Source organism: Gobio gobio (assembly GCF_949357685.1).
Source record: "Gobio gobio genome assembly, chromosome: 24".
NCBI classification, from domain to species: Eukaryota; Metazoa; Chordata; class Actinopteri; order Cypriniformes; family Gobionidae; genus Gobio; species Gobio gobio.
Window position 1 is genome coordinate 33,031,564 of NC_137120.1, and position 12,041 is coordinate 33,043,604.

The 12,041-nt window shown below is 37.8% G+C and overlaps 1 protein-coding gene across 2 annotated transcripts; it reads right to left on the bottom strand.

The window, feature by feature from the left end:
- Nucleotides 1-2,935: 2,935 nt before the first annotated feature.
- On the bottom strand, nt 2,936-11,663 carry fstl3 (follistatin-like 3 (secreted glycoprotein)). Of its 2 annotated transcripts, XR_013815906.1 has the most exons (6): nt 11,328-11,556; nt 10,327-10,512; nt 5,774-5,989; nt 4,684-4,911; nt 4,510-4,598; nt 2,949-3,765 (listed from the first exon to the last, which is right to left on the bottom strand). XR_013815906.1 is itself a non-coding variant. In XM_079808365.1 (5 exons), the coding sequence occupies exons 1-5, from the start codon at nt 11,401-11,403 to the stop codon at nt 4,564-4,566; spliced, it is 741 nt and encodes a 246-aa protein (XP_079664491.1). In that variant the 5' UTR covers nt 11,404-11,663; the 3' UTR covers nt 2,936-4,563. The 2 variants fall into 2 exon arrangements, 1 of the variants encoding a protein (XP_079664491.1); XM_079808365.1 differs by having other exon boundaries at nt 2,936-4,598; nt 11,328-11,663.
- Between the last annotated feature and the right edge of the window lie 378 nt (nt 11,664-12,041).

Genomic DNA, 12,041 nt, shown 5'->3' on the forward strand with positions numbered 1-12,041 from the left:
TATATGCCTCCGGGCTTCCTCATGAGAGGACTCGAGACCAGTGTGCCTCGCAGGTGACGCTCATTCTCAATCACGCACTGGTCTCGCTCGCTCCTCCCACGTCTCTCGCTCGCCAACCTCGCCACACACGTTAAATTTAAAAATAAGTTGAAATAATGCAGGCTCACGGCTTCAACAAAAGCATATACCATCAATTAATGACCTTAAAGTAGGGCTGTCCAAGGTTTCTAAGTTATCATCAAAAATAAATTTCCCTATGGAGAAAATGAATGGAGTTTTTACTTCCGGAACCCGACTGTTGAACTCTATTGTGCATTGCACTTTCTACCATTCATAAGTAAGTGCACCGTCTTTGTATCTCTGACGTCTTTGCTTATAGCCTTCTGGTGTGGATAGACAAATTGCTTTTCGCTAGTGTCTTATCTCATCACATCTGGTTAGTACACGGTGTAAAGCAATCGAAATCTGCTTTAAGTCTTTCCTCAGGTTCCTTCCTGTCCAGGAAGTGAAGACTGCAATCCTGACAACATACAGCACTTAACTTTACTACACTGTGTGTCACGCTACACATAATTACTAATGCTTTGATACCCCACTGGATTGCACTTCCTGAACGGTTTGAATCAGTAAACCGGCCTGTAACGAAACACCATGAACAAATTAGGGGCGCCACTCATAATGCGTATGACAACACAAATGACGCACAAGTGGTGATTCTCTGGTGGAATTTTGAATAAAAATGTCACATTGGCTATGAATTCATTTCAGGATGTAGCAAAATGTCTAAGCTAGACATAACAAGTTCACCTTACTTCTATGTGGTGCACAGTGTGGTTTTACTTGAACACCCAAACAAACAGCACTTTGTTTCTTAGTTGGACAGAAAGCCAAACATAATTTCAGACGCTGAACATCTGATGACCTCCTTCTGTCATAACAAGAAAATTAAATCAGGCCTGTAAATTGCTTTCAGGATTACTGTGGAACATTCTAGACAAACAGAAACGGAGAAAAGCGAGACGTCGAAACAATGCATTACAAACATTTTTTATGGAATTGTTATGGCCTGTTAGAGCAAACAATTAATTCCAGTTCCAATGTAATAAAAGAGCCCTGGATCAGAATATAAACATCTCTCAAAGTTAAACCAGATGCGGAGTGCAGTCAGGATTCAGGAGAGCCTCTCAAAGAGGGGGAAAACAAGCAAGCTTTTTCAGACAGGAAAATGAGTCAATAACCCCTGTATTTCTCACTACTGCCACTGTTAGTTAAGGGGCCGCCTCATAGATAGCGGGCTAAGTCCATGTTATATAATGGAGGGAAGATAGAATTTGAAATGCTTAGAAAGACTATTGAGAGTTATACTTTGGAATAATAACTACTGCATTTTGCACAATACCGCAACTGAGTGATGATAACGAGATAAATTCAAGGGCCACTGGAGGCGTCAAGCTGAGAGACCTGCAATGTCCTGATACCCCGATTAAAAAATTAAATAGGGACAATTTCATTATGAAATATTAGAAATAACTTTTTTATTTGATCATTATTTCTATATTATCAAAATTTTATATTTTTATTAATTACATTGTTATTATTATTATTTATCTAATATCAATTTTTTGTTTGTTTGTATAGTTACACAATTGATTGTGTAATTATTTTAGCAATTTCTCAAGTGGAATAACATGAACTGGGCTCCCAAAATCTTGAACATGAATCATCAAGAACAGGGTTATTATAGTTCACTGAAACTAAAATGACAACTAAAACTATAAACAAAAAAAAAATGTGTTGCTTGAAAGAAAATAATGTATCTCAGGTTGTTTTTTTGTTTTTTTTAATGGAAGGGAAAAAAGTCAGATTTTATGATATAAAAAGTCACAATTGCTAGAAAATGTGAGAATTGCAAGATATAAACTCACAATTGCCAGAAAAATTTCTATATCTCGCAATTCTGACATTATTCTGATAAACTCACAGTTGCCAGGAAAAAAACGTCTATATCTCTTTCATATCTCGCAATTCCGACTTTATAACTTGCAATTGCGGGAAAAAAAGTCAGATTTGTGAAATAAGTCACAAATTGTGAGAATTGCAAGATATTAACTCACAATTTCCAGAAAACAGTCATAATTGCGAGTTTATATATTGCAATTCTGAGATTTTAACTCGCAATTGTGATACAAAAAGTCATAATTATAATGGCAGCAGAAAAAAAAAGTCAGATTTGTGATATAAGTCACAAATTGTGAGAATTGCGAGATATAAACTCAACGTCTATGACTTTGTTGGGTTTCACACAGAAAGTCAACCTTGGGTAAGGAACTGCAACTGGTGTTTAATGACATAAATTGTGAGTTTATATTCTGACATAACTTGCAATTGTGGGGAAAAAAGTCAGATTTGTGATCTAAGTCACAATTGTGAGAAACAGTGAGAATTGCAAGATATAAACTCACAATTGTGTGAAAAAAGTCATAATTGTGAGTTTATATCTCGCAATTCTGACATAACTTGCAATTGCGAGAAAAAAAGTCAGATTTGTGATATAAAAGTCACAATTGCGAGAAAAAGTGAGAATTGCAAGATATAAACTCACAATTGCAGAAAAAAATCTATCTCTTTTATATCTCGCAAAGTTTATATCTCACAATTCTCACATTATAACTCGCAATTGCGAGAAAAAGTCAGATTTGTGATACATAAAGTCGCAATTGGCAGAAAAAGTGAGAATTGCAAGAAATAAACTCACAATTGCCTGAAAAAAATCATATTTGTGAGTTTATATCATGCAATTCTGACATTATAAATCGCAATTGCGAGAAAAAAAGTTATTTAAAAATGTATAAAAGTTATACAATTGCCAGAAAAAGTCATAATTGCGAATTTACAAAAAAGATTTGTGAGATAAAAAGTCGCAATTATCTTTTTTTACATTTTTTATTAAGTGGTGGAAACAAGCTTCCATAGTTATTTTACATCAAGTTAAACTAAATAAAAATGAGAAATGTTGCCTTGGCAACTAGCTAAATAAAATATTTTTACTTTTTAAAATTATTTTTCCGTGGAGGTAACAAGCTTCCATAAATAACTAAAATGAAATAAAAGTTAATAAAAAAGTATATAGGCATACTTTTAAGAAAGAAAGAAAAACACAACAAAATTGGAATTGAATTGAAATGAAAAGGAAAAGGAAAAATATAAAAACAAAAACATGAATAATAAATATAATAGTATCTCAATGATACTAAAATAACACTGAAGAATGACGAGAATCATATTAACACAACATTAATTTTGAGTTTTAATATAAAAATGTAAGTAAACAATACAAAAATATGCAATTGAATAAATTGGATTTTACAGTATAAATTCAGATACTGTCTCTATTTACAAGAAGGTTCCCTTCTGAAAGGGTACACATGTATGATGATTTACACAAATATCGCCAATCCATCTCTTTTTCACAACACCATGCGATTTACCGGGAATCAAGCAAATTTCTCCTTATGACCATTTAAGCATACAACAAGCTCGTAAAACTCATACACACACAAAATGACAAAAACACAACCCCTCAATGTGAAAACCATTAAAACAGTAGAATGTACTGTACATTCTTTGACTGTCCCAGCGTCCTCGTAAAAACTGCAGCCATCAAACTGTAGCTGGTAATTTCATTTCTTGGTGGGTGGCTCAGTTTGGTCTTCACGTCAGCGGAAAGTGGCCTGGAAGTGTTGCTGTTTTGGCTGAGTAATCCCTCTGAATGCAAACAGTACACGCATAACACTTTATCTCAATGAGTAAGTAGTCTCCCATGTGCATAAGAATTTCAACCGTGTGTCCACATAGATTTTGCAGAGAGGCACATGTTTGGGAAAGCTGTACTTAGGAATGTTCAAGAAGATAATTCAGTGGTTTTTGCTGCTGGTATCTATTCTGTGTGCTTTGCTTATGAAAAAAAGATGGCTGACAATGCAGTTTTTCTCCATTGTCAGGGTTTCCACAATCTTCGAAAAAGGGGGAAATGTTTTCAAATGATCATTTCCAAGTCTGGAAAATCATGGGAATTAATAGATAGTATAATTTAAATAAAAACATATAGAATAATGTAACATGTTTAAAAACAATAAATGTTAGAGAAATTTTCTAAAATACTTCATTGGCAAGAAATAGCTCTTTGATATTTCATATCATGCAGTTCTGACATGTACAAGAAGCAAAAACCCACAATAAATACCTTGATAAGGGCAGCTGAAGTACGTATATATGGTGTCTCAAACGTGTTAACACATAAATAACACTGACTTCATTACGTTTCTCCAATAAATAGTAGCTTGTAGTATATTTACAATATACACACTGTCAATTCATCAGTTCAATTCTCCTGTTAAAACCACACGTTTCCTTTAAGTATGAATTGCATGCGTATAAAATACTAGTAGTGGTTCTTTGGTACAGGGGACCGTGTTGTGAGACTATATGCTTTCAAACAGGTTCTCTCACGTCTTATGTGCCATCGTAATATATGTACACGGAGCGGAACTTCTCTGGACATCCTCAGAAGAGTGAATTTTCCTCACTTCCTTCATTACCTGCAAGGACAGAACATAAGTTAAAATGAGTTCGATTGTGGATGTATCATAAACGTCAAGCAATTCCAGGTGTGTGAAAACGTACTTCTGCAGTGTCCATAGTGGCGGACCCCTATGGATCGACCCAAAAAGCAGGTAGCCCTACGCAGGTGGCAGGCGCTTGGGTAGGTGATGTTATCATTGCCGCAGATTGTTTGCTCATTGATCATGGGCATCGGGCAAGGCGCAGTACGGCACATGACACAGTGGGCGCTGTTGGTCTGGTCCGTCACACAGGTATGTGTACCAGGACATACAACATTTGAGCAGGATTCTGAAAGAATAGTGCCAAGAGTCAAGATAAAGATGAAAAAATATATTTAGAAGAAGGTCCCATGCACATGTTTAAAGGGTTAGTTCACCCAAAAATGAAAATTATGTCATTAATTACTTACCCTCATGTCGTTCGACACCCGTAAGACCTCCGTTCATCTTCGGAACACAAATGAAGATATTTTAGTTGAAATCTGATGGCTCTGAAAGGCCTCCATTGGCAGTCGATTCAGCAGTTTGGATCGCCAAATTTCAGCAGTTTGGCGGTTTGACACGCAATCTGAATCATGATTCGACTCACTGATTCATAACGCTTCGAAGCTTCATGATGCCGTGTTTTGAAATTGTCATCACTATATAAGTCGTTATTTAGGGTTTTTTTGCGCACAAAAACTATTCTCGTCACTCCATAAAGTTATTGTAGAACCACTGTAGTGAGATGGACTTTGTAACGACGTCTTTAGTACCTTTTAAGGGTCTTGAGAGTGAACCGTGCCATTGTGCCAATGGAGGCCTTTCAGAGCCATCAGATTTCAACTAAAATATCTTCATTTGTGTTCTGAAGATGAACGGAGGTCTTACGGGCGTCGAACGACATGAGGGTAAGTAATTAATGACAGAATTTTCATTTTTTGGTGAACTAACCCTTTAAGTACAAATATTATCTGAAAGTACAGTTTTTTTTTTTAAAGTACACTCGAAGTGCACACTTCTTTTTCACAAGGGCCTGGTTGGACGTTTTTCAGAATACATATGCGCTCTGAGTAATCTTCAGTCCGAGTAATAATCTGAATATGAAGTCTGCAAAACATCTAAGCAAAATAATGGACTCTGCATGTGGAAGGTGAAAAGCTGCAGCATACTTTTGCATTCCCCCTGGTACATAATCTCCAAGTCGGGGTGACCTCTGCAGCGAGCCATCAGGAGTGCGCACTCGTCTCTGTACGAGTTCCCATCGCTCCCACACACGGCGTGTTTAGTGGAGATGTTGGAACAGTCCGGAGAGCACACGCACTGGGGACGTCCAGACTTCATCCTGCACACCTTCCCAGGGCCACAGTTGACCCCCTCACAGTTCTCTGCAAGAGAAGGTGGATAAAGACGGAAAAAAAGCTGATTATAAGTGAACCTATATTTAATTCAATATTGATAAGTGTTAATGAAATAGCTGAAATCACAATATCAGACTTTTCACTACGCAGTTATCATGGCCAAGAGAATTCACGATAACAATATATTACTAGCTTCTAGACTAGATTCTAGTCAGAATATGAGTATGAGAATATGCTCCATTGGGCTGTGATTATGGGGCGTGTTTCAACCGAACCAGGAAAGAAAATGCCACTGCACTCAATTGGATAGACCTACTACCAATCAGAGCAACGGAGTAAGAGACGTATGTTGAGCGACGCATAGTTGTCAACAGAACTCAACTGCACGCACGCTGGAAGAAGTAGAAGAAGACGATAAGTGTAAACGATCTTTGCCAGTGTTGTAAAAAGAATGTAAGGATAAACAGAGTACTTACCAACATGACCATCATTTTCGAGAGAAATAGTGAAGGTGAATGCATATACGAACAAGTTCTCCGTTTAAGATTAGAACTAATTCAACCCAAGCGCTCTTTGGTGACGTGAATGATTACGTTACTGTTGATCATCTGCCCATTATCGTATAAAGCCCGCCCTGACAATTTGATTGGTCGGAATAGCTCTGATTCGAGCATAGGCTAGTTGCTCCACAACAGTAGAGTGACCAAACGTCCTGTTTTCCCAGGACATGTCCTGTTTTCAAGTCCTGTCCTGGCCCTAATATAACAATTTTCTATCCATACAGAGGAGGCATACTTTAAATCTATTGAAATTTATAAGGAATCTTTGAGTATCATTTGAGTATCTCATTGCTGGGCCGAGTGTCCTGGTTTTCTGTAATCAAAATATGGTCACCCTACACAACAGGAGCTAATCACAACGAGATAATCCAGACAGCATGATTATTGCACAGGTGTGCCTTAGGCCACAATAAAAGGCCACTCTAAAATGTGCAGTTTTACTGTATTGGGTTCCAAAAAAGTCAATTTCTGGTACGACCACTATTTTCCTCATGCAGTGCAACACATCTCCTTCGCATAGAGTTCAGCATCTGGATATGCCACACCTGTGAGGTGGATGGATTATCTCGGCAAAGGAGAAGTGCTCACTAACACAGATTTAGACAGATTTGTGAACAATATTTGAGAGAAATAGGCCTTTTTTACGTAGAAAAAGTCTTAGATCTTTGAGTTCAGCTCATGAAAAATGGGGGCAAAAACAAAAGTGTCGCATTTATAATTTTGTTCAGTGTATGTGTACTAGGCCTATTCATTTGAAATATTACGGTTATCACCAATACCAGGATATTGCGAGACCCCTAATTAACCCGATAACCGGTATAATACCGGTATAACGCGACACCCCTAATTTTACTTAATATTTGAATTTTTCTACACAAGTCCCTTTAAGACAAGTCATTTCACTTGGCGGCCATCTTTGAAACTCCTCTCGGGCATGCAAGTGCAGCTATCTCCTAAAATGGGGAAACATCAAATTCTTCATAACTGTTTGCCACACTTACGATTAAATTTCATATCTGAAATCACCAATGAAATCTGACAACAACTATCTCATAAATCTTGCTTCTAAACGCTCTAATCATGACAAAAAAAAAACAATTTTCAGGTTGGACCGAGCTAATGCGCATGCGCAGTCCTAAGCACTTGTCTCAGAACAAGACTGTTTCTATAGGATCCAGAGCTTCTAACAGCAGCTGCAGTGACACTATGACTTTACCAATCGGTGATTGGCTGTTTTCTTTAGAAGGTGGGACTTATTCCACCATTTTGTACACTACACTTTCTCCCATTCATAGCAATACAAGTGCACCGTCTTTCATTATATGACGTTTTTTGATATTACACTGCTAGCTGAGCAACATGCTAACGTCAAACTCTTTTGGAATCAATTGCAAGTTGAGTCGTGAATAGGGCTTTTCACACTGTTCTTAACACCGGGTAAAGGAACATTTCAAAGTTGTAATTTAGAAGTGTTTATCACTGCCTTTTACCCGGGGGGAAAAATAATATTATGCTTATGAAGCACTGTTAGCAATTCCTTTTGGTGCCAAACGGATGTAGTGTGAAACGATGCGGTCTTAGAATGTTACGACTAGATGCTTAGCAACTGACAATCAATCGCTTGCCTCATATTCACATGCTTTGGACAGTCACAGAAACACATCGTTTCAGCTTTCGATGGGAAAAATATCAAACGGTAATGGAAAATGTGTCAATTGGAGTAAAGAACAGGCCGTTTCGTGCTTGCTTTTATAGTCCGAGAAGTATACTAAGAAAAAAACTTGATAGTACAGTCGGTGATGTGTAATATGAGTATGCGCAATGCTTTTCCAGGTCGCATGAGGCATTCATCCAATCAATGACACAGCTAGGTTTAGGAATGTACAGTGTGAAGCATCGGCTTATGGAATTGTTAACCCCCAGTAAAGTATGAGCAGTGTGAAAGGTGAAGCAAGATAACACTCCATTAACCTAGGTTTTAGAATGACCCAGAGTTAACTATTTAAAGTGTGAAAAGCGCTACAGAGATGTTTTTCAATAACTGTGTCCATTCTTCTCCATTCATCTGTGAAGCCAGAGCAAACAAAACCCATCAGAAACACTTTGAAATGGATTCGGCTTCTGGTTCCCATTCCTGCAAGTCCTTTAATATCCTGTTGCTCCCCTTCCCTGTGAAGCCAACTAAATCACTCAAGGCCGAATCAGATACCTCCACCTCCACTGGAAATCCCAGCATAACCCTGTTATGTTTCCTCAAGATCCGCAGGCAGTCACACATAATTTACGAACTGCCTTGTCTGCCCCCGAAAAACAAATGTAAGGAAATGCGCCGGACAGACGCTAAGCGTGAGTTGAGCTTTCAGGAATGCTTTGAAGCGTTTGACATTGAGAACACGCTGGGGAGGTCACACAGTAGGGTCCGCTAGTCCATATAGTTTTATGATAATGGAAAGCAAACGCCATGGAACAAACAATATAACAGACTTTTCACTTCCAGTCCCCCCAAGTGTCTAATGATGCTGATTGTGTTTGAGGCTTATGAGGACCAGACCTCTCCAGCATGTGGCACACATTTTTCTTTGCGGTGTGCTAGAATTCAGTCATCTCAGAGAGGGAAAGGCAAAACAAGTCTGCTTTCCAATAAGCATTGGGAAAGAGTGAGAGAGGGAGGAGAGAAAAGGATGGAGGGGGGTTGTAATATCTGCTAATGTGTCAAACTATTTATTTATTCGATGCATAATGTCAAATATAGCAAAAATAGTCAATAGAGATGCTTCTTTGAAATAGCCAAGATCCTTTAAGTCACAGTCATGAGCCACACATTTCTACTCGCTATTGGTAATCAGAAGTAGGTCATATTGAGATGAGTTTGGCATTGTTCTGTGAATTTTTGTGGGCGAAATCCAGTCATTTTGATAGGAATCCACATGACCGAGAACTTCAAATTGCAACTTGCTAATCAGAAGTAAGTTGCATTAAGGTGCGTATTTCCTTGTAGATTTCGCAATGGGTTCAAGTTGGTCAACCAAGCCGCTTGGTTTGGTTTGAAAGTGTCTTCTGTGTGAGCAATGGATCTTTTTTTGTCCATAAAAATGTTGGTAATGTTATCGCACCTTTAGTGGGAAGGACATTCTCATTCTAGAGAGCATTTGATTGGACGAAATGAATGAGTGCAGGATGAGTGTTTTTTGGGTCTGTTTTTCTGGAAGAGGATGACTATACATTTTAAATGCGCCTATCTGCTAAAAGTGAATTTTAAGAGTACACTATCATACAGATGACCTCAAAGCTAATAGATATGGTCTAAAAACCACAAAACTACAATTTTGAGCACGATTATGGGCTTGCTGGGCTGAGGAAATTCATTAAAATTACCATGTCGGCTAACTTGTTTACTCCAGTGATACCACACTGTATTTAAAATGTCTGAAGATGGTAGAGGTTTGGAGCCCTTATGAACCTACGTACCTGGCCAAGGCTACCAGTAGTGAACGCTTTCCGCAACAGCCGGAGAAAGTTAAACAAAACATCTGGTGTAGATCCACGCTTTTTAAACTTGCTGAAGAATTGCATTTGCAAAGAAAACTCTCCGAAGCAAGATTTGGCCAACAGTACTAGATTTTATCTCCTCAACAAAAATGGTTTCAGCCCTAATTTGCAAATGAGGAATGTTCTCTTATGTGTGTAGAATGCGTAAAATGTTAGTAACCAAGAGTCTCTCACTGATATCAACAAGTTGGAGCATTACACAGCGGGACTACCCAGTCTACCTGCTGAGAACGGAGGGTGGATATGAGTATGTACCTTTGCACGGCTTACAGGAAACTATTCCCAGGAATCCCAGCAGGCTGACTTCATTGATGGGCAGACTGCTATTGGACCAGGCAGTGTCCAGACGGCCGGCCGCACAGCACTCTTCCCTGCTCACGCCCCTCATGAGGACCATGTCACAGCGGTGCTCCGGACCCTGCTGCAGCCAGCACATTCCCGCTAGACACACAAACACAGAATGAAAACATATAATCCATCTCAGGGACAATGCCAATACGACCCTTATATCAGCTTTATATTGTATAAGATTGGAAAGTAGGCTATTTTTATGCCTAAAATAAAGATGACCTCAGATGTGTCATGTTATTGCCCAATAAAATATGTCATACGTGAAATATCTTGTAGCCTAGAAGTCACAAGTAAAAGAAAAAGTTTTTTCCCCCCTCAGAATTAAAGGACATTCTTTTCTCGGAGACTTTTTATTCAAGTACAATTCGTTTTTTCAGAATAAATAAAACTTATTTCCGTTTTATAGCTCATGTTGTTTCTGAATACATCGCTGGTTAACGTGATGTCACCCATTTGATTTAAGGATAATAAAGTATGCCATAAATCTGAGGTGCGTGCAGTTCATTTGCATTATTAACGTAGCCTATAAAAGATGTCTAAGAAAACGGTTGGCAGTCTTAAAAGCAGATTGTTTTTACATCAAGTATATTTTTCGACAGTGTTTTCAAATATTATAGTAACCACAAAAAATGTAAACGACAAACTTGCTAACAGAAATCGCCCTTTGCGTGACGAGGTAACCATAGCAACAGCTGCGCAATCGCTACATCAAAAAGTTCGTTATTTATAATATAATTATTTGTTATTCATCTTTAAAACAATTTTCTTTAAAACACCATTAAAAGTCTGCTTATTACAAATTTAGTATAACAAAACGTGTTAATATAGGCTATTGATTAATGCATTGACATCAACATTTCTGAAGAAACTATCACGGAAAGTAAAATATGTTATCTTTCACTTACCGTTAGTTTGATGTTCTCCAAGTATTTCACAAACTGAAATAAGTATCACACAGTGTAGAAGAGCCAAAAAGTTCATGATGCTGCTGAATACTTTAAACAGATGTTTGAACCAGCGGCTTTCCTTACAGTAACGTTAGGCTATTTAGATGACAACAAGTCTACAGAGCCTTTAACATAGGTTGTTTCCACTCGGTTTCGTGAATGGACTTGTTGTAAATGATTTTGGTCCGCCTCTGTATAAATATTTTGCCCGAGTAAATTATGCTTCTGGGATGGGCGATAATTCCAGCCAGTTAGGTTGCTGATGCCGTTGTGTACTTGAGTCAGTTCTCGGATATGAGGCTGAAAAACTCCCACACTTTATCTCAGTCTGTCTGAACTCAGTTAACCAAGAAATGTACCATGATATCTTAATAATGGAAAAGAAATATGCAAGTCTATGCCCATTTCTTATGGTATAGGTTTATTTTTAAAATTCAATACAAGTTTGGCTTTCAAAAAAAATTGTATTTTATAAAAAAAAGAAAGAAGACTAACTATTATTGGCCAGGAAAATAAGATTTTATTGTATAAATATGTAAATTATATAAATATAATTTTATCCTTGAATAGAGGGTCCTCTATTCCTGTCCTGAGAACAAAGTACAACCTTTCAGTTAAATCTACCTAATTAAATCGTTGAATCTTGTCTGACCAAAATACAAAACCACTGCT